Source organism: Rhipicephalus microplus, chromosome 4 (genome assembly GCF_043290135.1).
Source record: "Rhipicephalus microplus isolate Deutch F79 chromosome 4, USDA_Rmic, whole genome shotgun sequence".
Lineage (NCBI taxonomy): Eukaryota > Metazoa > Arthropoda > Arachnida > Ixodida > Ixodidae > Rhipicephalus > Rhipicephalus microplus.
In genome coordinates, this window is record NC_134703.1 from 1732605 (window position 1) to 1758690 (window position 26086).

Genomic DNA, 26086 nt, shown 5'->3' on the forward strand with positions numbered 1-26086 from the left:
TATATATATATATATATATATATATATATCGTGTATATATTGTGATATGTATGGGCCACTTCCACTAACGTCGGCTGGTAACCGCTGGGCCATTGTTGCTGTGGACCACCTCACGCGATACGCCGAAACTGCCGCTCTCCCCGTGGCTACAGCGAGCGATATGGCCTCCTTCCCTCTCCAACGATTTATGCTGCGACACGGTTCACCTCAGGAACTGCTCAGTGATCGAGGCCGTGTCTTCCTGTCTGAAGTCGTCGAAGCCATTCTCAAAGAGTGCAACGTTGTTCACCGCAAAACTGCTGCTTACCACCCGCAGACGAATGGCCTCACTGAACGCTTCAACCGTACGCTCGGCGACATGCTCTCCAAGTACGTCACCGCCGATCACACAAATTGGGATTCCATTCTACCCTTCGTCACCTACGCATATAACACCGCCCCTCAGAGCACTACTGGCTTTTCACCTTTCTTTTTATCATATGAAAGGCACCCGTCGCACACCATCGACACTATACTTCCGTACAAGCCAGATCCGTCAGAGTGGGCGCCTATTTCTGCTACAGCCAAGCTTGCTGAAGAGTGTCGAGAGCTTGCAAGGACCTTTACAGCGCATGATCAAGAGCGGCAAAAAGGCATTCGCGCTGACACCAGCACTACTGCGCCCACGTTCCTCCCTGGAGCGCTCGTCTGGCTCTCGATCCCTACCACTTCAACTGGCCTATCTTCAAAACTATTGCCCAAATACGAAGGCCCCTACCGTGTCGTCGAACGCACTTCCCCTGTAAATTACTTGATCGAACCCATCGAACCGTCTTCGGACATGCGCCGTCGAGGGCGCGACATTGTCAACGTGGAGCGCCTCAAAGCCTACCACGACCCGCTCATAGTAACCAGCTGTTAGGTCGCCAGGCGGCTCCCTCTTCGTACCCGGGGTAGTTGTGGCGAAGCCTTCGAACAGTGGGTCGTCCTCTTCAGCGCCTTCTAGTGGGTTGCCCTTTTTATCAAAAAGAAGAGCAGCTCGTGCAGAGAGTCGGTACCCGCATTGACTGTCGCTGTCAAGCATCGTCGACAAGTGTCCGCCAATAAACGTCTCAACAATATATATATATATATATATATATATATATATATATATATGGGGGGGGGGGCTAGCCTCCTGTTTCTGCGGAGTGAACATCGCCTTTCCGGCTGGGGTCGTCTGCGCGCGCTCTTATCTTGTGAGCGAACAGGGGGAGGGGGGACAATTATGGTTGCCGCGCTATCGCGGTAACGATTATCTCGCGGCTCTACGCCCACAGCAGGCGGGAGCTTTTACGGACTGCGCTCTCAACACGAAATAACGGTGGGAAAAGTGTACCTGGAGCGGCCGTTCGCAATAGATGCGCTCTACACATAACAAACTGCCACCAGCGGTGGCACACGACGTATAGCCCTTAGTACCAGCATGTGCTGCCCGCGGGCGGTGCTCCTCATCAACGCCTTCACTACGCCCGAGCCTTGTTGTGGTCATCTACTGTGACAACGCCGCAGGAAACTTAGTTACTTAGCAAGCGCATGTTCACTACAATTATTATTGCTCCTAAAACTGCTAGCCTAGCTTCGTAAAACGTTCGAATATGGTGCTATCACATTCATTGCTTCGCCCTTTTGGCGAAACTGTGACTTTTTTCTCCCCTTTGCGGGTTGTAGCTATGAATGCGTCCCATACAGGGATGGCTTATATGCGAGAATATACCTTGTGTTCTCGCATACATATTTAAATTGCCTACGCTTTTAGGTGTTCTTGTCTTTAACATAGGCGCTGAATTGTAGATATACAGTGGTTTTGCTCATGTGTATATTGCTGAAGTGTGGCCGTCGCACCCAGATTACCCTTGTGGATAGCTGTTTATTGAAAAAAAAAAGGTGTAATGGTTCAAAGAATATGTTCTCATTAATAATAGTTGGGAGACTCACAGTCGAACAGTAGGTTTGTGGTAGTGCCTGACGGAGGTTAAAGGCGATAGTAGTGAATACTGCAGAGAAAATTGATTTAACGTTAGTTCAGTAAAAGTGTACTTTATTTGAGTGTTGCACTTTAGTTTGAGTGCTAAACTTTGAGTTCTGTACTTTAGTTTGAGGCAAGCATAACAGGCACTGATATTCACCACGTTTTAATTGTTAGAGGCACATTTATTGTGTCCTTCAGGCTTGCCTAAAAAAGTACACAGGTGCGTGTATGTGTTATTCCCGGCCTAAGGGGATCGAATGCAGACGAATCAAAATCACAATTGATGGAACAGAGAAAGAAAATTGCCTCGCGAATTACATAGCGACTGGAGACGGTGCCATGGGATGACCTACTACGATTCCGCAACTGCTGTCTAGAAGCCTCCCGCGCGGTTTCATCGATCACACTAAGGGTCATTGTCTATCGGAACATTTCTGCCGTGCTTTCGTTTCTCGTTTCGGAAAACACGGAACGAGAAACGAGCACTTTGCAGGAGCGTCTGCTGGCCTTGTAGCATATACTTTGCATATGGAGCGTGCGGCTCGGTGTAGTAGGCGACGACGCACGCTCCGATGCCATTCGCTTCCCCGTGCATCAGCTGCACCAAACGAGGCGCGCTCGGCGGGCATTCTATTTTCGTCGTTCTGTGCGCGGCTCCCCTAGAGGTAGCGGCTTATCGCAAGTATTTTTTTTGCCGTGTAATTCCGTGCAGCATGGTGCCTAACCGACTTTAATGGGAAAGCATGCGTGATACGCACCACTGCTGTCACTGAGACTCAGGTTTCTTGCAGCTGCCGGCTGTCAAGAAGGCGCCCTCTTGAATATTGTGTATGAATATGTCTGCGATACTAGAAGTGATGCGGTACTTTAGGGAGAAGAATAAAATAGCTCAATATAACTAGGTAGGCAATAGAAACTCACTAACAACTTTTGTTAGATAACAATCTCTAAATGAAGTGGCCGCGAATGCAGTATGGTGCTGAGCTGAACGAATACTGTCAGACTAGTCATATCTTGCTATTTTCTTGCATTCGTGGCTATCTACAACGGTATACATACTAGAGAGTTATAGTATACCGGGCTTACCTGGTTACCGGGTGTACCGTGATACCGGAATTGAAGTGCGCATGCGCAGATACGTACGTCACCCGTACCGCTTCCCGTACGCGTGGTATTTTTCAGATTTCACGTTACCGTGGTAGCGCAGGTGTACGTAGTGTACGTAAACATGGTGGCGCCCTCGGCCGCCCGCTTCGAAGTGATTTTGGCGTAGTTGTTGAAAGATTCACCTTGTTCGCAGCAAACAACTGTTCAAAGTGGCTTCGCTTGCCTTCAGTTAGCTTCGATGACCGAGTATTACAAGTAAGTTGGCGTAATTTTTGAGATGGCTTCCCATTTCGAACGCGTCTAGACCTAACCACAAGATCGATGTAAACAAATCAGCAACTCATTTTTTTGATTGATTGATTTGTGGGGTTTAACGTCCCAAAACCACCATATGATTATGAGAGACGCCGTAGTGGAGGGCTCCGGAAATTTCGACCACCTGGGGCTCTTTAACGTGCGCCCAAATCTGAGCACACGGGCCTACAACATTTCCGCCTCCATCGGAAATGCAGCCGCCGCAGCCGGGAATCAAACCCGCGACCTGCGGGTCAGCAGCCGAGTACCTTAGCCACTATAGACCACCGCGGCGGGGCTAATTTTTTTTCCGTGTTTGGTACCTGGTTCATATTTATTCGCTTTTATTATTAGTAAAAGAAACTTCTAACAATGCTTCGAGTGGTGGCATAAGCAAAAATTCTCGTTTTCTTTACCTTTTCACTGTCTTTAACTTATTAACTATCCGATAGGTAGCGCCATCGTCCCAGGTGGGGCACGTAAACCACGTAAATGCTATCCCGTTAAACTATAAGATGCTGCCCACAACGAACGTTTGCTGCACGGTAACGCCATTCCCTTAACCTACGCTATCACGCTGACGTTAAACTATAACTGTCTTATGTTACAGTAAAAATAAGGACGAGCAATTCTGTTTTACTAACAATTAAATAAGCTGGATGCGATGGACACCTAAGACGTGCGACAATACTTTCTGTGGCGTTTTGCACGGGCTAAACAAAGACAAAAAACGTGATATCAAGGGAACAAGTTTGAACGCGCATGTAATAAACTGAAGCATCAGTGTAGTCTAATGACCCCTTTCTGGAACAGGGCTAGATAGGACAACAATTTTATGCTGGCAATTTCACTGCTGAACGCTATGCTCTCTGTTGTTACTAACGGTTCGCGAATTACTGATAACGAAGTGCAATAAATTGAAAACGAGAGAATAGAGAGATGAAAACATGCAGATAGCGTTTACATCGAGCTTCGTCGATTGTAGAAGCGGAAGTAATTTGCGTGCCATCTGCTACGTTATCAGCTAAGAATGCCAATAGCGAAAATCAATAAATATGGGGCAGTAAACACTAAGAAGAGTGCGTGTCTTATTTCTCACGTTGTATCCCATACGCGTCCTCTTGCGTTTTTCGCCACCCCTTTCGCAGGTCCTCCGCAGATAATGGTGGAAAGCATGAAGACACGCCCCGTGGTGGCCGCCAGCAAAGAAGAGGACGCGGCGATCACGGTCGTGTTCTGCGCCGACCCCAAACCTGTGGACACCTTCTGGGGCTGGGGCTCCTACAAGCTCAAGACCGGCAGTGCCCTCGGGCGCTTCGTCGCAGAGCCCCTGCTGTCGGTGAGACGCTGCTTTCTTTCACGACGTCGTCGCAATTTGCTGCCGCATCTCGCTGTATACGTTTGCCCGATTCATTAAACTTGCGCTTGTTTCACGGTACAGAAACTGGGTTTTATTTTCACGAGCATTGTGTGACTATCTTACTTTTTTTCTCTCGCACATATCCAGTTGAACACTTGATTCTGGTTTATCAAATAATTGTGAAAAGCCTTTATAAAATATAAATCGATGGTTATAGCTCAAGGTAAGAGTTTACTGAATGCAGATGACATCAGGCAGTATATTGACCCGAGGGTCAATTACATATCAAAATAATTGCTAAAATGAATTCCCCAAGGTAGCTGAAAGATTCTGAGCAGCTGGAATCGTTACAGCAAGTGGCGGAGGTGTTCTCAACTACGCACTTCTTTCTACATGTCCTGTGAGATCCATTTTGGAGCGTGCGAAACATGGGGTTAACCTATGCAGTACACCAAGGTACATGAACACTGACGTGTGATTGCCGCTACGAGACATTTAAGTGAATGATCAAGTTTGCCATTAACTATATTTTTCTATAATTTTACCGATATACATAACCTAAATTCGGGAAACGTATTATCTAATGGAAGCAAGTTTTTATAGCTCATTTGCATTGATAATAATCATCTTAGCAATTTGCGACAGCGTGTTCCTTCTTTTTGTGCATTTAACGCGCGAGCATGTGTGCATCTTTCTTGTACTTAATCTTAGATCATGAGTGCTTAAATTATCCTCATGTTATAATATGATAATAACGTGTGGGCCCAACGACAGTGGTCTAGAGGCTAAGGTACTCGCCTGCTGACGCGCAAATCGCGAGATCGAATACCGGCTGCGGCAGCTGCATTGCCGATGGAGGCGGAAATGCTTTCAGCCCGTGTGCTCAGATTTGGGTGCAGGTTAAGGAACGCCAGGTGGTCGAAATTTCCGGAGCCCTCCACTATGGCGTCTCTCATAATGATATGGTGGTTTTGGGACGTTAAACCCCACATATCTATCAATAATAACGTGTGGTCTTGTCATCACAGGGTGCTGCACAGAATCAATATTGATTGAAGTTTCCTCAAGAATTAAGAATTTGTTTTCGTTTGATAGCACACCTCGATAAATTTTGTTATCAGTTGAACATCACTTTTTTGACCATTGCGTATAGCCGTGCTCAAGTGAGCTCAGGCCTTCTTCATTTTCCGCTAGACTGCTTACATTTGCTGCGCTTGCGAATAGCTTTATTGTTTCGTCCGAATATTTTAAACCAGTGGCGAGGCTAAGGGTGAGCTCCGTGAAACTCTCAGCTTGCTCACGTTCTGCTGAATGGCAAGCCAAAGTCAGCCATACAGTTTCTGCACTGGACATGAATAATTCATCGGTGCACTGGTCTTTTGAAAAAAGCAGGCCGAGTAGAAGGCAAGAGATTAAAATCTGTTCTGTTGACTCTTGGAGAGAAAGTGGGAAAAAAAGCGAATGTGTATTCTTGTTACGCGCATTTTTGGACGTAACGTGCGTTTTTATTTTTTCGCAATAACAAATGGCGCTGAGAAGCCTTGAACTTATGTAGCTGTATGCACTTTTTCAAGATTCCTCATAGTCATCTATACGATAAGAGGGAAAATCAAAACACTGACTTCTGGAGCCAAAATGAGCTGCTTCGAAGAGCTTATAAAAAGCTAGCTTAAGGCGGACACTATGTTTATGCACCAACTCAGGCAGTGCTAATATACGAAAACAAGGATGAATTGCTTTTCTATTCAGTCATTATTATTCTTGTTCCTAATATTGCTGTTATAAAAACTAGTGTACACTGTTGGACTTTTTAACCCAGGTTTTTAATTTATAATGTGATTAACGGTAAAAGGGTTGGTGTGCTAATCAGGGTTTCAGTCGAGCGGGTAATGTTGCATGAGTACAGACATCTTAAAAAGTGTCTAATGCCAAAAAAGAACCTTTCCAAAGGCTAAAAAGCGGCACTTCTAGTAAACCCTTGCATCCCGTAGGTCATAGTTGCTGACTTACTGCTTGAAAAACTGCTGTTTGTTAATATGGGAACAGTATAGCCTAGCCTGCTCACGCCCTCTCCGATGTGCTGACTGCACCATCTCCTTCCCACAGGGTTTCAGCAACACTGTTTTCCTTTCGTCGCTACGTGCGGCTTAGCGTACGGATGATGCCGAGGGAAAGGAGTGCGAAAGACGCAGAAACAAGGTGACAGGAAAATTCTGTTCACTTTAGACGCCATACTTTCCGCCGAGAACGGGGCCTAAGGCCTACGGGATTTATTTTGTTTATTGCTCTTCCATTGGGTTATGTTCCAAATCGTTATTATTTGACATCTATATGCGGGAATGTGGCGCTGTAACTGTCTCCATGCTGCCTTTGCTTTTTACGAAGTCATCAGAATGCATTTGAATTTGCCAACAAAGTTTCTGTAAAGACTGTCGCACAAACATCGATCTTTCGCATTACACGGAAGAAACGGGGTGTGAATGTGTAGCGAGCGTGCATACTTTCGGTACTGGCGATGCTGACAGAAAGCTGAAAATACCGCCGCCGCATCATTTAGTATGTGCACCTGTGACATTCGGCATACACAGGTACGCTTATACAATCTGAAACTCTATTTGACCAAAACGTCGTTGCTGTGCGCAGACTTTGTTTGTCTCTGGCGATGCCACATTGGCTGCATTCGTTGCTTATGCGTGCATCTTTCTTTGCGTTACAGGACGAAGAGCTGAAGGATTGTTACGAATCTCGCCTGCTCATTCAGAAGGTCGAGAGCGACGATTCCCGAAAGTTCACGTTGTATGTGGACAACGGGAAGGGCAAGGCTTCGTACACGGTCTCGCTAGAAGTGAAGGGTGCGTATGCTTTTGCTTTAAAAGTAAGGAATCTAGGACCCATGCCTCGTGCTTTGACACTCCAGAGACCTTGGAAAGCATAGGGTAACAGTTCAAATTAAGTACGCAAGGTCATAACATACGCCTCTTATCCATGTGCTTAGCTTTTCAAAAAAAGGCTCGTAAAGGTTGATGTCTTTCTAAATAACTTCTGTAACAGCGCTTGCGAATAGAGAGTTAAGGAAAACATTAATTTCTCTTCCACATAAATATAGTGTTAGGTTAGTCTACATCAAGTTGAATGAAGTCCGTGTTTGAAAAACCTCAGGTGTTCGAAACTTCCGGAGAACTCCACTTTGAGGTTCCTCACAATGATAGCGTGGATTTGCGGTGGAGAACAACATCAATAACTTAAAGAAACTGTCGACTAGACCAAACATGCAATTGGTGTTCAACAGTTATATGCATATATTTCACTGACATTGCACATAGAAATGTTGAAAGAATTGAATATCGTATATTGTGTTGTTCGCATATACACGTTGACCATATTGTAGTTGAGATGCATCGTATGACCCTTAGTTTTATTATCATGATTGGTTCATGTAAAATGTCCCCTTATGATAAACTTCAGCATAAGCTTGTTGTAGATAGTGCTTCACAAGAAAAGAAGTGCTTATACTAAACAAAATATCGTTTACCTGTGAGTTTCCTGGCTGATGCAATGGCAAGGGCTTTCAGTGTGGCATAAAACTTGACATTCATGCAGGACTATGTACCCATATCACGATTGGGCTGGGTTATGCATCACCCCATTGTGTTTGCATATGCAATGAACAAATAATTCATTTTTATGTTGATATTTATACGCACATTTTTTAAAAAAATAAACCCTATAGTATTCGTTGCAGTATTTTCTAATCAATGAATCTCTCTTTCGTTTTCAGAACCACTGGCAATGACGTTGGTCATTGCTATTGCTGTGGGTGGCGTCGTCTTCTTGATAGTCTTCCTCACTCTCTTTGTGTACCTCGTGAGGTCAGAAAAGATGTGCTTCAGACGTGAGTATCGCTGTACGTTCTAAAAATTGAAACCAGCAACCAATATAAGCTATCAGCGCTGACAGCATATGCTGTTATCAAGTGTTAGGACAACGCATATTCAGCTATGTATGCGATATGTTCGTGAAAAAAAGCTTTTTTATTTCATTCCTATTTCTCCTAGAAGAAAAAGGCACTCATTCGTGGTTGTTACTTTCTGAACTTAAATAGCCCTGAACAATCAAGATTCAATTTTCATTCAGGGATACTGTTATGTGGCATTATATATAAATGCAGAACCTCTTCAATGCAATCAGAAAATTTGAAGTTTGAGAGAGAGAGAGAGAGAGAGGAGAAAAAAATAAAAGCAGGGCGATTACCCAGATGCTAGGATCTGGTACGCTGTCCGGCGCTGGGTTTGGAGAATAGGGGGTTGAAAGGGACAAACAGAGAGATAAAAAAATAAATAAGAACAGGAAAATTCGGCAAATCCCACGTACCTGGGAATCGACGTTATGGGAAGCATGCTGAAAGAAGGTGACTATGATGCATTTTTTTTATGGAGCGACACGTCATGAAATGACACTAATAATATGTACAAGTGTTGCACGCGCAGACATATGTTGAAGAGTTGCAGATGTTTATATAACCAGTTGTTCGCACTTGCACAACTATGTCGTTGTCAGGTTTTTCTTAACACTGATATTTATTTTATGCCTTTCTTGGGTCGACGCCACCAATGTGGGGTATTGCTTAACGCTCACGCGCTAAAATTGCCCATGTGTGTTGTCGTCCTTCCTGGGTAGATACTAAGTGTCTATCACCTGTGGCTCTTACCCGCATACCAGCGGCACATAAATGCCCATATGTATGTGCGACTATCTTACAGGACGTGTTTGACGACGTACGCCACGAAATCGTCACATTATTGATGTTTTGAGCAGAGCGTCATCTTCATCAAACTATTTTACCCTCGCATGCTTATTTTGCTTCACACCAAGTTAAGGGGATGACCACGAGAGCACGTAAACGGAAGGAGCTATATATATATATATATATATATATATATATATATATATATATATATATATATATATATATATATATATATATATATATATATATAAAGAGAGAGACGCTCAAAGTTGCCTAAGTTCGGTAAGAAATGCTTTGCATTTAAAATAAAACACAGACACAAACGCACCCATAAAATCAATCCACTCGGAGTCCTTCACACACATCAGTAGTTCACAAGAAGCCCAAGTGCGCTTGCATGGCGTTCTTCTGTGATGACGAGTCTAGTGGATGGCGTAATATACTTTCTGTGTGCAGTGGCTGGTCATCTAACTTGGTGAGTGTACTAGAAAGATATTGACTTTGTATTTTATATTCCGGGCAGTCGCACAGGGTGTGTGGAATCGTCTCTTTATCTCCACAGTGTGCGCAAGCGGTCGTGTCGGCCATCCCTATGCTGGTACGCGCACACACGGGTAAACGCGACACCCAGCTAAAGTCTACACAGAAGAGTAGCATCACGTCGTCGGAGTCTTGTTGAAAGCCGTAAGCTTAACGTAGGATCAAGGGAGCGTACTCTTGCATGCATAAAAAGAGCCTAATTTCAATGTGTCGTCGAGCATTGGCGGGCAAGCATGCGGAGCTTCCTAGTAGCGTCGGTCCTAGAGACTTAGGTGATTCAAAGTTTGACCTATTTGTTAGAACTGAGGGGAGTGAATGGGTATGAACAAATTGTTAGTGAGTAATGCACACTTTCAGTAATGGCTTGAAAATGATTAAATATATTGAAAAAACCTATGAAAGTGAAAAACGGAAGACAAAAATAGTAGCTGCTCTGTGCCTTGCAATTAATTGAACCATAGTTGGAGCGAAGGGTTTACCTGTGTTAAAGGGATAAAAGGAAACAAAATGCAAAGAAAGCCAAACAAGCATACAATCAACCAAAAGTACAATAAAGCACTATAGGGAGTAAAAGTATGGTCCTGATATGTGTAAACAATAATGGAAGAAGGATACTTCATCTTTTATTGTGGTATTTTATTGAGACCTTCATGCTTATATTTTCTTTGTAGGCTAAAATTAGCGGTACCTCTATATTCTTCATTGACCTTCATGATGGGGTCGCAGGCCGTTGTCTGTCTCAGACAAAAATACAATAAGATTGAAACAAAGCATGAGATCATGCTATTTATGACCTGTATTTTGTGTAAACATGAAACTTCAGCATGAATTATTACTAACTTAATCGTGGGAAGTTCAACTTACCTAGCTTTAACCTTTTAAGCTAAATGTTTGGTTTCTGCACTCAAGCAATCGCTAGCTTTTTCACCTGTCCAAGCAAAACACATGCACTCGCAAAAGAACCGCAAAAGAATTGTGTTTCTCTTGTGGTAACACAACGTTGAGCTTTGCATTGGTCAGACTTTGCTTGCATGGCAAGATGTTTCGTTTTAAAGTATTTACTAAGTTCATACAGTCGACGGTCATTTCGTTTTGTTTACAGATGAAGAAAAACAGTTGCTTTGTTGAAAACCGCTCATTTTCTTACAGGGCGACTTTTATCTCGTAACAAGGAAAATACTTCAGTTTCCTTTCAAGAACGCACCGGTAACATTACTTTATCAGAAAATGACGTTTCTTCAAAAAAGAACGATCACAGTGAAAATGATGGTGCTTAGTCAAAATGTGAGTAATCGACCAAACTAATAAACTACTGCTTGTAATTGCTTTATTGAATTTCTAAACGGCGTTGATGTTAATGGGCATGTGGAGGTTTGAGTGATCAGAAGTCATTGGCAAGCAATTTCGCCTTGATGACCAATTTTCTTATGAAAGTGTTGCCAGGAGCGACATTCATTGTTGGACAACTTATTTTTCACTTGTGACAAGGACCGGGGCCCGGAATTTTTCGCAAATGTGGAGGCGGGGGTGATACAGGTTTAAGGTTTTGAAACACACATTTTAAAACGAAAACGATAGTCTTTATTGGGATAGGTCAACGCAAAAATTTTCGTTCGTCTGTCTTGTGGTGCCTGTCCAACCATTCAGCAACCCGGCAAAAGTTGAAGCCCGTGCTCAAAGCCCACCCATCTTGATCTGTTGGCTGCCTTCATACGTGTGAACATTGTCAATCGAAAAGCAAGTATTTCGCATATTTGAGGTGCAACTTCTATATGTAAGTGTTTGGCAGTGTGTTTTTTTATTTCAAATTTGCTGATATACATAACTCTACAGACCAAAGTCTACGCTACGCTTACAATGCGACGCTATGAACGAAAAGGCGGGTATTTTTTTTATGCTTCGCTAAAAAATTCAGGTGCTTTAACTACCCGGTGCGGCCATTTACCAGTGACTCTGCGTTCTAAAGAAACTTTCGTTTCATCACACCATTGCCAGATGGCGCCATATGTCACGTTGTGTCTCTAGACAGAAGACTATCATCTTTCGACATCTTTTGCTACGAAGAACAGAGATACGCGGCCAATGTTTTTTTTATTAGTGTCTTCAGTAAAACACACAGCTCCATCCAAATTTTCGAGAGAGAGCTGAATCCCTAGCTCTTCCCCCCTTCCTCCTGGCTGCGGCCCTGGTTGTGACTAGTTTATCCTAACTATTTGTCGGAAACACAAACAGAGCTACTTATTGCTGAGAGAATTTATATCTTAACAATCATACATCCGAAATTTCGTGACCAGTCTCGTTATATTAAATGTGGAGCCTTTTGAGCTCGTCGTAATGGGTCCGTCGCCAACGAAAAACGCTGACGACCACCTCGAGGCGCGCGCTTTCGTCGTATAATGGTTCATCTATCCTTCTTTCTTTCGAACCCGCGCGCGCCGATCTTGTAGCGTGGAGATGCAATAACTCTGGTGGGTGAGACAACGAGTAACAAAATAAAGTTAGAAAAGACAGAGTTAAAGAAAGAGGAATAAAGATAAAGAAAAGAATGCTGGGGGAGAAAAATTTCTGCGCGAGACGAGATTCGAATACGTGTACCCACTATCTGAAGGCGTGCGTGGTAAAGGGACAGACAACTGGTCAGAACGTGTCATTAGATACGGGCAGAAACGAAAAGACTGTGAAGTGTAGTAACACATTTCAGCACCGTTTTCGTGGCGTGAGTGTAACTTAAATTTCAAATAATGTTTAAATGCAAGAACCGATGGGGTTAAATAATGTTTAATAGTATTAACCTCCTATAACTTTCGATAGCCAGAAAATTGGACATTTTTCGTCTAGTTTTCTTGGCACATCTAGTAATAAACCAGGGCATGATCAAGTGTGTAGAGGAAAAGACCTGAAGCTCCAAATATACAGTCAATCGTTTTGCTGTACGTGGTGCCGCGGTCTGACGCTGTCATGCGCGCGATAATCGACTCTTAAAATTGCAGCACGTATATTGTTATCTATCCCTGCCTGGTTGTGTCCTGCTTACGAGGCAAAGTGAGTTTGAATGGTGAGAAGCGGCTCTGCCTCCGCGGTAGCGAGTGGAACTTACCGAGACCCGCGCATGCGCGGTGGGTGCACGGACGCGCAGCGAACCGCCGAAGTCGAACATAAACCGCAGTCCTGCTCACTGTTTGCAGCATGATTTGTCGTTTGTATTTGCGACTTCATATTCGCCGTAGACGCAAGAAGTATGTTTGCAAATGTTTTACGCTGTTCTTTCGCGTTGAGTTTCTGCGATTAGATGCTCTCATAGGTAAGTTTATCGCTGAGCCGGAAAAAAAGGCACCATAAAAACTGGTTATCGGTACCTTTAATCATTCGGCTATCCGGCTTCGCTAGCAGAGCGTAGCTTCGTATAGCGTAGTATAGCATAGCATAAATCGGAGAAAACGGTATGAAGGAAAGAAGAAAGCTTGCCATGAAAAATCTGCAAACAGGGGTTGTGCCGGGCCGACGTTCGGGCAAGCGGACTTGTCTTCGATTGAAGACGCTTCTATACTAGCCTTGAGGAAAACGAGTTCGCTTGTCGAAACGTCAGCTCGACAGAACCCCCTGTTTACAGGCTTTTCATAGTATAGTATAGTATAAGACAGGGGAAGAAAACAACCACCCGTTTGTAGCACGAAGCCACAAGGTTGAGGTCCCAAGTTCGAGCTCCGGGCTAGGACAAATTTTTCGGCAACTAAGAAGGTTTGCTTTCCGAGAAATCTGTACAGATTTCCTTTTGCCTTCGTCCTACAAATGGGTGGTCGTCTTTTTTCCCTTTCTTGAACCTTTCGCCACCTTGCGGGTTTCTTCTGAACTCATTTGCAATAGTATAGTATAGTTTATATAGTATAGTACAGTATAGTAGAGTATAGTATAGTACAGTATAGTAGAGTTTAATATAGTTGGTATTGTGTAGTATAGTATAACCACGGGGTGAAAAATGAAAGTGAGGCCAAGAGGAGAGAAAGGAGCAGCGAAGAAGCAGGGCATAGAAAAAAAAGCTAAGTTGAACGAATGAAAGGATTAAGCAAAATAAGAGAATGAGTAAGAATCGAAGAAAGAGAGAAATAGTGTGAGAGAAAGAATGAGAAAGTAAGAGAAAGTCAGAAATATAGAGGGCGAGATAGAGAGGAAGTGAGAGATAAAACGAGAAGATGTAGAAAAGTATACAGACTCAGAAAAAGAAAACAAAGTTGAGAGTTCGGAAAGAAACGAAGGCAAAAAAAAAAAAGAAATCTACAAGAAACTGAGAGAACACAGAAGAATAAAAAAGAGAATTGATTGAACATAAGAAACCTGTAACAGACAGTACCACCTAGGTACTCATCAGCTCCGTTGTCTCTTGAGCATTGTGGGGCAAGTGGAAGCTGCTCCATTTTGTTGTACTAATTCTGCATTTTTGAATACAGGTACCATTACTGTTTAATACGACACAAGTGTAAATACATGGAGCCATTTTTGAATAAACTGGAACACGTGTTCATTTATTTTATTTATTTATTTAGGAGAATACTGCCAGTCTGAATGCCAGACTTTGGGCAGGGGTGGGCGGTACAATGAACACAAATGCAGGAAGTACAAAAAAAATATTGAACAGATTATACAGTGGTACAAAACAAAAAAAAAGGAACGCGTTGATTCACATAGAAAGGAAACTGGAAATGCAGTCCACAATTGCCGTGCCATACAAGGCTATACTGAAAACTGCACGAAAGTAGTGCTCAGCAGGTTTTGCTGTGTGGAAAAAAAAAAAAAAAAAAAAGTTCAAGTACAGAATAGTCAGCAACAATTCAAAAAGTACATCCGGGCATGTTAGTTACAAGCGTGGCAAATTGTAAGGCAAATATTTTGTCTAAAATGGGCACAAGAACAAAGGCACTGTAAAGGAAATGGGAGTGTAGCTATCAGAAAGATGGAGCAGGTAACGCACGGAGAAATGATTTCAGATCGACACTTTCCAGAGCCTCTGGTGGCAATTTGTTCCACTCGTTGATTGCGCGGGGAAAAAAGGAGTACCGATATATGTTAGTATGACAGAGAAGCTCATCAATTCTTTTAGGGTGGGAGGAGCGCGTTTCGCGGCGCAAAATTGGTTTAATGTAATTGGTTTTCCGAATTGCTAGCTTGTCATTATATATGAGGTAGAACAACTTCATTCTTTCATGGTAACGTCTCCATTGCAAAGTTTCCAGCTTAGCGCTTTCCAAAAGAGCTGATGGAGATGTGTCGTGTCGGTAGGCATTAAACATGAACCGTACAGATTTTCGCTGTATTGATTCAAGTTTATCAATGTTAGCTTGTGTGTGGGGGTCCCATACAGGCGACGCGTATTCAAGTAATGGTATTACGTACGTTTTATATGCGAGTAGCTTAGTCTCGCGGGTTGCTTTAGCTAGCGTCCTTCGTAAATAACCTAGTTTTCTCAAAGCCTTTTTTTCAATGTAAGCTATGTGATCGTTCCACCTTAAATCAGATGTGATTACAAGGCCAAGGTACGTATATTGCGAAACGAATGATAAGGAGTGATTGCCTAGGTTGTATCGGAATTTTAAAGGATCTTTTTTGAGGGTTATGGTCATCGCAACAGTTTTTTTGGGGTTTATGTTCATTTGCCATTTCGTACACCAGTCTTGAATTTTAGATAAAGAATCGTTTAAAAGAAGCTGGTCGCTAGGATCATTCACTTCTTGATAAAGCACGCAGTCATCTGCGAAAAGCCTTATCTTAACTGGTATATCGCGGACAATGTCATTTATAAAAACCAAAAAGAAAAGAGGCCCCAGGACGGATCCCTGAGGTATGCCGGATTGAACTGGCGCGGATGGCGAGTTGGTTCCACCAACTGTGACGCACTGGTACCTGCAGCTCAAGTATGCTTCGATCCAGGCTAATAAAGAGTCATTTTTCAGAATCGCCTTGAATTTGATTAGAAGCTTACGGTGTGACACGCGGTCAAACGCTTTCTCAAAGTCTAGAAATAATATATCAATTTGGCTTTGTTTGTCCAGACCAGAGGCAAGGTCATGTACCATTTCGAGTAGCTGCGTAACCGTCGATAAGCCGCGTCGGAAGCCATGCTGGCGACTGTCTATTATGTTGTTGCTTTCGATAAACGCGGAAAGGTGCTTGAATATTATGTGTTCCAGAACTTTAACACATGCGCATAACAACGATATTGGTCTGTACGCGGAAGGTATGTACTGGTTTGCCTTTTTTGGTATGGGAGTTATTTTGGCGTAACGCCAGTCATGAGGAAGTTCTGCTCGAGAAAGAGATTTCCGAAAGATTAGGTTTAGGTACTTAGAACACCATTCTGCGTAGCGCACCAGAAAAGCATTAGGTATGTTGTCGATCCCACTAGATTTCTTATCATCTAACTTGAGCAGAAGGGAAAATACGCCCTCTTCATCTATTTCTATATTGTCAATCGGTGGCAAATCACCAAACAAAAGAAATTCAGGTTCCGTGCCATTATCATCAGTGAAAACTGAACAGAAGTATTCATTGAGTATGCGCGCTGTTTCTGAGCTGTTAGTCACCGCATTGCCGTCTAAGACAAGAGTAGGTGCCGATTTTTTATTTGGTGACAGATACCTCCAAAATTTCGCCGGGGACGAAGAAATAAACTTTTTTAGTTGCACGTTTTGATAATGAGCTTTAGCGTCAGCAATACAGTTTTTAAGCTGCAATCTCAGTGCGCAAACCAAGTTGCTTGTGGACGCTTCGTTGCGCCGTTTCAGTTTTTGTTTTACTTTTTTAAGTCTTCGTCCCAAGCGTACTATCTCCTTGGTTATCCAGGGGTTAGTGTTCCGTATTATTTTACGCTTACGTGGTACAAATTCGTCAATGCACTTTGTCACAAGGTTTTTGAAAAAGTTCCACAGGTGATTAACCGAGTGCTTATCCGACTCGTAGAGGGATACAAAGTGTGCGAAAGAGCTGTCTAGTACGTCAAGTACGTCAACATCACTTGCACGTGCAAACACAGGAACAAAAGTTTCTCGCTTTGTCACCTTGTGGATACAGCTTAATTGCATATCCAGGCATACAATTTTGTGGTCCGATATACCCTCTAAGATTCGGATAGTTGGATTTCGCTGTAATACCCTGTGGTTGACCAAGAATAGATCCAAGACTGATTGTTTGGTACCTTGGACTCGAGTAGGTGCATGAACAAGTTGTGTTAAATCATGAAACAACACAAGATCAAGAATATGTTCAGCCTCATTTGAAAGCGCATAGGGAAAGTCATTGTCCCAGGCAACGTGGGGAACGTTAAAGTCTCCAACAAGCATTAGATTACTGGAGTGATTTCTATAAGGCAATAAAAAGTTATTAAGCCTTTCGTAGAAAGATATGTCTGAACTAGGGGGCCTATAGAAACCGCCAATTATCAATGCACATTCTTTCAAGATAACCTTCACGACAACACATTCGATTCCTATGATGTCGGGCAGTCTCAACAACTCCAGCGAGTCCTTGAATATAATCGCAACTCCGCCACCACGCGTATCTCTATCGTTTCGAAGGATGCAGTAACCCGAGGGTGTAATTTCGTAATCACCAATGTCGCTGTTAAGCCATGTTTCTGTGATTACTATAATTTCTGGATTGTGCGCGATGACTATGCTTTCCAAATCGGTTGTTTTATTTACGATGCTGCGAGCATTAATGTTTAGGCAAGTAAAACTTTCTGTGTGACTGTGTGGTCACGCATCTTTTTGCCTTGCCCTAGATCGGCGTTTTGAAACTGATACTCTAGTCATTTGTTCGTCGTCCCATTCAAATAGCTCATCATCAATTCTAATTTTATCGTGCACGAGTCTGACTTTCTTTCCCGATTTGCGTAGGTCAGCCGTGCTATCCCAGAGCTGTTTTCTTATTTGCCTAGTGGCAGCGGAGAAGTCTTCAGACACTGACATGCGCTTTCCTTTTAGCTTAAAACAGTTTTGTAGAACGGTTATTTTTTCACGATGGTCGAACAATTTCAGTATCACAGGGCGAGGTTTATTTGGTTGGCGACGCCCCATTCTGTGTAATCTTTCTACTGAGTGTACTTCTACTCCCAAAGTATCTTTAAAAAGCTCAGTAACGACCTTCTCGCTTAGGACAACGGTTGATTCATTCTCGCTTTCCGGAATACCAAATACCACAAGGTTGTTGCGTCTGCTTCGGTCTTCTAAATCCACAAGCCTTTTTTCAAGGCACTGCACAGTTTTTTCGATTTTGTCAACTTTTTGCAGCTTGGATTCAATGGCGTTTAGCCTTTCTTGTATAAGTTTCTGACCATCAAGTAATTGTTTGAGAAGTTCCGCGGTACTAGGTCCGGGATTGAGCTCTACGTCTCCGCACAACATTAGCAAAGACCGTACAAGATCCCATGTATTCACAAAAAAAGCATGTAGACAGCTTGGGCACGTCAGCTGTATAAAACAACGATTGCTTATTTTAACTGAGGAGTAATCGACACCAACCTGTACAAAGAACAGGAATGGGTTTGACATGACGCCGTTCCGATGCCAGCCGACGTGCCCACTGCGCGGGTGTTGCTGCAGCCGTCCTTTTATAGCCATAGTCGATGCAGTCGAGGCGCCATCATGCGGCGTAGAAAGATTCAGCACGTGCGGTTCTTGGTCATGGGTAAGCTGCTGATACGGGAGCGTGATGGCATTTATCTTCGTCTGCGTAGTCGATGCGCTGGCCGCCGTAGACACCACAGGCAGGAATACCTGTACAAAGAACAGGAATGGGTTTGACATGACGCCGTTCCGATGCCAGCCGACGTGCCCACTGCGCGGGTGTTGCTGCAGCCGTCCTTTTATAGCCATAGTCGATGCAGTCGAGGCGCCATCATGCGGCGTAGAAAGATTCAGCACGTGCGGTTCTTGGTCATGGGTAAGCTGCTGATACGGGAGCGTGATGGCATTTATCTTCGTCTGCGTAGTCGATGCGCTGGCCGCCGTAGACACCACAGGCAGGAATACCTGTACAAAGAACAGGAATGGGTTTGACATGACGCCATCGTCCTTCTCATACCGTCTTCGTATTTCAATACGAAGACGGTATGAGAAGGACGATGACACAGTAAGAAGAAAACGACAGAAATGCTGTTGAACGAAGCGACATAAATGTTGTAAATAAGTTTTTCGTGGGACTATGATATGTGAAATAAAATATACGTGATTCATAACTGGTACATTGGGATTCATGCAGCTAATAGTGTAGCTTTTTTTTCTCTCCTGAATTGGTCATTTAGCTTGCATAGTCGATAGAAAGCGTATAGTAATTGTAGTTCCTTCATTAAAATTTCCTATAGAAAGTTGTGGAGAGCGCGAGAGTGACTGTATCGCTAATTATGCACAAAAGTTTTGTGGGTTTGTTTTAGTGTTGACGCAACCATAATGAAAACCAACAGGTAACGAAGCCAGGTAAAGCATAAGGAACGTTACCTGTACTGTTTTAGCTGCATTAAGGCAACTACTGCAACGCATTTTAAACAGTCCAAATAACGTCCATCAAACCATCCTTGGCTTCATTGTGGGCTGGTTTTTATTCCTTTACAACGCATGAAAACTGGCAGACATGTTCTGACTGTGCTTTGAATCCTTGCTCCAAAGAAATGAACTATACTGGGCTTGTGCAGGTGAACATATCTTAAACTTTTGTTCTCGCGTAGTTATTTTCGATCGTGATTAGTCTTTCTCAAAGTGCTTAACAATTCTGAAGATACAATGACTAATATCACTAGGAAAATTGTAAGCTGGCGCATCTACAATGATAGAGAAAGTTAAAAAAGTAAATAGAATTTATCCGACAAAACTCGAATGAAATCTAGCAAGCCGCACTGCTGCCGATTAATGTCAGCAGATAAAGTTGCTCTGGCCAATGCGATTCTGTTTTCAACGTATCGCGCATATTGTATGCAGTGATTACCAGTGAGCCGTAGATTCGTACAGTGCACATACGAAATGAGCTCTACTTTCGAAGGCTGATTTCAAACGAGATTTGCATTTGCACGGGAGGCAGTGTTGTGAAAACATAAAGCAAAATAGAAGGAAGAGGGCATCTGCTATGCTATAAATTACTCGAACAAATTCCCAATGTCACCTTGCATGGCAACAGCAGTCTACAGTGACACTAGCGTTAACTCTTTGTCACCGGAAGCAGATGACCCGTGAGGTTTTTAAAGCGTTTCAGGCTTTAAGCGCAGGGAACATGCCCGCCGCGTGGCTTAACGACTAAGGCGTTGCATTGTTGAGCACAGTGGCGTGAGTTGGAACACTGACGATGATAATCACATTTCTAAACGAGCCTAATGTAAAAAAAAAGAAACGTGGCTGATCTACTTATATAGAAATCGGTGTAACACGAAAGTGAAACGTGTCTTAACAGATGTAGTTTAGCGTTTATTGGGCATTGTTTCAGCGATAGCAACAAATTTCAAAAGTCACGTTAGCAACAGCAAGTAGCTCAAAACTTGCAGCACGCACCTCAAGGAGAAAAAACGCACGTTCTGCGTCGTGTGTCAGCAGCGCATTCCTTTTCTAAACGCGGCCGTGGCCGCTTGCGAAGTGACCTTCATCCTCTCCAGAATTACGAGTCTGATAAGTGCGCGCGCAGGTCAGACTATGCTCCGTGGGACTGTGGGGGTGGCCCTTCTTGGAGGTGGCGACTTTGATAGCACGTAGAACGCAAGAACGTGGTTACATCTCGCCACTGACAACAAAAACGGACAAAAGTTTCGAAGCTCGGAAGACTGCCAAACGGTGTATGGTGTATATAAATGGTTTGCCGTTAGCCCTCCAGACAACGTACGCATTGTGGCGTAGGGGTTAGCGCCGCGCGCTGAGAATCTGGAAGTTTCTGGTTCTACTTCCGCACAGCAGAAGTTTGCCTTCTGATTTTTCATTCGTATATATGTTTCAACGTCACTTCCGTGACAGACGTACGTCAGCGGAGCCTTCGTGTACGACGGAATAAAACACTTTCGTGTTTGAAAAACTCGAGGACTGCGGGTCAGGCGCATGTTAAGGAACGCCACGTGGCCGCAACTAATCCGGAGTTCTCCACTGTCGTGTGCCTCGTTATAATATCTTGATCTTCGTGCGTAATACCATCGAAAACAATTTGTTTATTACAAGGGAGCAATACCGTAGATACAAACGACTCTGGTCGTTATCGATAAGAAATAACTTGAATATCCAATGAGCGTTTGCAGATAACCATGAGGGCACATTTTTTAAGGAGCCGCGATTGGCATGCCTCGATTTTTCTTTTGTCAGACCCACTTCTATATTTGCACGTTCACTGAGACATTTTTAAAATAAGCTATTCCTTGCTCCTACTGCTGCCGCTCTTCGTCTCAGTAGCGCTTTCTCGGCAGAGTGAATGAAATGCGCATACGTGATTGCTAGCGCACACTCCTGTCGCAGTGTGACGGGTCGCTGCGCGGCAACACTCACTTTAATACCGTCACCGCCACGCCGATCTACAAGGAGTTCAATCCAAGTATGTAAGTTCCAGTCCGACGCGTCGCCGAGTGTGCTAGTCGTGGTATTACGCTGACACGCGTGTATGCCGGAGCAATCTCTGTGAAAACGAAATCTCCCCATGCGTAGGAAACGGAGCTGGTAATATCATCCTCGACGGCGATCCTGGGTGTCGCTTCCGTTTGCGCGCTGGCGCGCAGATAATAAAAAAAAAGATAGCCGTAACGTTCAATATGCAATTTTCGAGCACGGATTGTATGTTTTGGCATCAAAGTACGCGCTCAAGATAAGCAGCTATGCAATTCTGCAAATGACGCCTAGTGCATAACTCGGAGAGGCTTACGCTGTGAATCGAATTCATAGTTACGCATATGCTGGAAGCGCACTCATGGCTGATGGAACTGCCACAGAAAAGAAACAAAATAGCAAGACCCGAAATCGTAAAGGTATTCCCTCTTGTAGTGATGAAAAAGAAAGAACAGACGTGTTTCGTTCTTGTATACGCATATATATATATATATATATATATATATATATATATATATATATATATATATAAGGGAAAAAAGTGTATACCTAAGGGCTCGTTTTTCTGTGTTTTAACACAATATAATAATGAGATCTAACAGACAGTAATGCCAAGGAATGTACAGGGGAAGTTATTAAAACCAATGGAATGGAAATAAGAAGAAAGAAAAGTGGATGAAAAAATTACCAACTGTGAGCTCACAGTTGGTAATTTTTTCATCCACTTTTCTTTCTTTTTATTTACATTCCATTGGTTTTAATAACTTCCCCTGTACATTCCTTGGTATTACTGTCTGTTATATCTCATTTATATATATATATATATATATATATATATATATATATATATATATATATATATATATATTTGCAGCGTAGACTACCACGTAAATTAAAGGGATACTAAAGTCGAATAACAATTTAAATCAGAGTGAAAACTCAATGTATGACAACGTATAAAACGACAGTATTATTGCGATAGCATTTATATGGACAGTCTCGGCTGGTTTTCCCGTCGTCGTCACCGCCCCCGCCGCTGGTGCCGCCGTCATTCACGTATATGTATATGCATGTATATATTGGAAGAACATTTATCGTACTTCATCGTTCTCACTTATACATAACCATAGCAACATATTCGAATGTTTTACGAAGCAAGGCTAGCATTTGTAGGAGCAATGGTAATTGTAGCAAACACGCGCTTGCTAAGTAACCAAGTTTCCTGCAGCGTGGCCGCAGTAGCTGACCACAACAAGGCTCGTGCGTAGTGACGGCGTTGATGAGAAGCGCCTCCCGCTGGCAGCATATGCTGGTACTAAGGGCTATGCGTCGTGTGTCGCTCCTGGTGGCATTTAGTTATGTGTAGAGCGCGTCTATAGGTGGACGGCCGCTCCAGGTACATTTTGGGCACCATTTTTTTCCTGTTGAGAGCGCAGCCCCTATAAAAGCTTCCGCCTGCTGTGGGGGCAAGTGCCGCGCGCTGATCGTTGCCGTGATAGCGCGGCAACCATGAATGCCCCCTCCTCCCCCTTTGTTGGCTCACGAGATAAGCGCTCCCGCAGACGAACCCGGCCGGAAAGGCTATGTTCACTCCGCAGAAAGAAAAGGCTAGCCCACCCTTCTCCGTATACATATACGGGAATGAGGGTGGCGGTGGCGGCGATGGCAAAAACCAGCCGAGACTGTCCATATAATTGCTATCGCAATGAAAAAGTCGGCGTTTCCTCGCAATTTTTCTGACGACATAACGTTTGACGGGCCATTACGCGGTTTATTAACCGCATTCAGCTATGTATCAAAGCAATGATATTATTGTCTCGTCAAACCCGACCCACTGTGTTTAAGGCACCCATACCATGTTCGCAAGCGTGGACTGCGTGGACATGCTTTTTCAGAGCGTCGTACAAATTGTTTTATTGCCCCGTTCTGAACGGGGCGATAAAGCAATTTGTACGACGCAACATGTTCACCAGTTCAACTATATACACCGCAGCGAGTTTTGTCCAGAATCTCGCTTGCTCAATGGGGAGGGAATTAAGTTGCGAATTGACAGTGTGACATTTTGGAGTCATCAGCGTGAGCGTACAAATACTTACTTCGCAAGTTTTATGTAACGATTTCTAGTTGCTTCTTGCACCGTGTGTCATGCGCGTTCACTATTTAACTATTGCACGTCCATATGTTTTTGTCTTGTTTGTTTGCACCGCTCGTACACGTTTAGGATCACCACTCAATGACTGTTTCTCGCTGCACGTGTGCTCTGCGTTTCTTCGTTTTAGTTTCATTTCTTCCGTTAGCATGCACCGTTTTTTCATGTTTCATTCTTTTTAATGATAAAACGAGGAGACCTTTTGTTTTTCAAGCATGTTTATTCAGCCCAAGTTTCACGGATGACATCTTTTGTGCACGTGTTATGTTTCCGTTCATCCAAATTGAGGGTGAGTATCGCTTTTTTAATTTTTTGTTTCTATATTTTATACAGCTTTCTTTATTATGCCTTGCATTATTTAGTTTGTTTTGTAACATTTATTTTGTGAGAGTTGTTCCTTGTATATGTTCATAATATGGTGTGATGTTGGGCTCTGCTGCTTGCATCTCTCTGAATATGAAGTAACTCGAGATCACACTTGCGGCACCACAGCTCACATATACAAAATAAAATTTTTGATTGCCCGCAGTAGTTCTTCCCAGTTTAAGTACCCATTTGGGTGGTTAGGCATTGCTGTGCTTATTTACCGTCGTCATATAAGTATAAAATAGAGGCCTGAGAAAGTATAGAGCTACATGGTTAAAATACTAGCATTCCAATAATTTTGCTGTATTTGGCGGTATAAAGAAATGCTAGAATGAGGTTGGACATGAAGGACCACTTCTTGGTGAAATACATTTTTACAATGAAGTAATATTTATTTTTATTAATTACAGTGTTCAAGTTTGGACAGCCAATAATTTCTACAAGATAAACAAGAGAGGTCTGAAGACTGATTTGCAAGAAACGCTCGCAGCCATCATAACGGAGGTTCATTCTCGAATCTGGTTATGCATAGACGAGCAGTAAACGAAAAAGTGCGATTTATTTGTTATTTTGGATTGCGAGTTATAAAGCGCTAACTAATTTGCTTTCGATCAATAAATTGTTTTTGTTTGACAGAAATATTTTTTATGAATAAAATGATGGGACGCGCAGGCACCACTCGAACGTTGAAGTTATTGCTAGACATGTTTTTGACTTCCGACTTCCACAATTTCGCCGAGAAGAATATTGGAGTTCATAATTTGTATCACAAGGTATAGCGCATCCAGGACGGGACAGTGAAGAAGACACAGAACACATACACGGCGCTATGTATGTGCTCCGCCGTGTATGTGTTCCGTGTCTTCTTCTCTGTCCCGTCCTGGATGCGCTATACCTCGAAAAACATCAATAACCAACAAGCCCGCCGTGCTACCCTTGTATCACAAAGCCTATGTGTTATTCTAGTCTTTATGCATCTTTAGTGGTATTTTGAATGAAGAACAGGTATTTGGACGTAGAGAAGCAAACGAAAATATAAAAAACGATTCAGATTTCGAAAAAGAAGAAAAAAGCTGTCATAGTATACATAGCAACAGTTCATGCAATGATCGGTTTAGATAGACATGTGTCGTGAAGGAACATGAGAAAAATTATATTACATAGTATTAGTGTTTGTATTATTCCTTAACGCTAGCTGTTTAAGAAATTTCTTAAATTTACGAGCGTACTTTTTGGTATTCCAGGCACGAAGTCAAATAGCAAGAAGTTGCAGCACCTGCAGCACCTTCAACACGTGGACAACTGCAAGTTGCACATGGGGAACAACTTGTAGAAAGAAGAGGTGTGACGATGCTGCCAATGGCGAAACTTTCGGTGGCGAGCTTTGTTCTCTAACTAATGCGTCCAGCTTTGTGTGTTGGTCGCACCCCACAGTGCATTACTGTCGTGTACATCCGTGTGACTGGCGGCGAGACGACACGGAACACGTATCCGCACACTCAAAGACACACAAGTCGTGCGTTTCAAGAACTGCAAGCGCTCGCGCTCTCCTCAAGACGCAGTTTTCCTCAGGCTTCACGCGGTGCAAGTTGGTGAATAGAAAATATTCGCTCTGCGGCCGTGGAAGTCGGCCGTGTTGCACGAGGTCCGGTACTTTGCAAGACATCGTGAGTGTGTGCGTCCACCAAATGTCGGAATTCGGGAACAAGCCGCGCTCCCGTCTCTAGGTCCACTTACGACGTGTGTTCAAGTCGCCTATCAAACTGTTGAGACATGGAAAGATGAGAAAGAGAAGACGCACGCAGCCTGCAGATTGCTCGCCCGATATTACGTTTGCTGCACGGACATGGTAGCGTTGTTGAAACAGCTTTTGTGTATTGTCATTGCATCAATCTGTTTCTGAGCTGGTCTTTTTTTAAAAAAATTGAGTAACAAGGACATCAGAAATTGTGGCTGGTAAGTAAAGGTAGAAAAATCATTG

At 43.3% G+C, this 26086-nt stretch overlaps 2 protein-coding genes across 2 annotated transcripts in view; one reads left to right on the forward strand and one right to left on the reverse strand.

Annotated features, from left to right (window-relative positions):
• Nucleotides 1-26086, forward strand: part of LOC142814067 (kin of IRRE-like protein 2) — a 176908-nt gene that overhangs the window by 137691 nt on the left and 13131 nt on the right. Inside the window, exons 9-11 of the mRNA XM_075892005.1 lie at nucleotides 4540-4730; nucleotides 7468-7603; nucleotides 8530-8643. Of these exons, the coding sequence (XP_075748120.1) occupies nucleotides 4540-4730; nucleotides 7468-7603; nucleotides 8530-8643 (441 nt within the window). The remainder of the gene's footprint in view (nucleotides 1-4539; nucleotides 4731-7467; nucleotides 7604-8529; nucleotides 8644-26086) is intronic.
• Nucleotides 14554-19111, reverse strand: LOC142814147 (uncharacterized). Its single transcript, XM_075892100.1, has 2 exons — nucleotides 18549-19111; nucleotides 14554-14808 (listed from the first exon to the last, which is right to left on the reverse strand). The coding sequence occupies exons 1-2, from the start codon at nucleotides 19086-19088 to the stop codon at nucleotides 14767-14769; spliced, it is 582 nt and encodes a 193-aa protein (XP_075748215.1). The 5' UTR covers nucleotides 19089-19111; the 3' UTR covers nucleotides 14554-14766.

Bases quoted from the DNA above. Each gene is read 5' to 3' on its own strand.
- LOC142814147 (XM_075892100.1), bottom strand. From the start codon at position 19,088: ATGTCAAACCCATTCCTGTTCTTTGTACAGGTATTCCTGCCTGTGGTG. The intron at 14,809-18,548 runs GTTGGTGTCGAT...TTTTCCACACAG, and splicing joins CATTCCTGTTCTTTGTACAG to CAAAACCTGCTGAGCACTAC.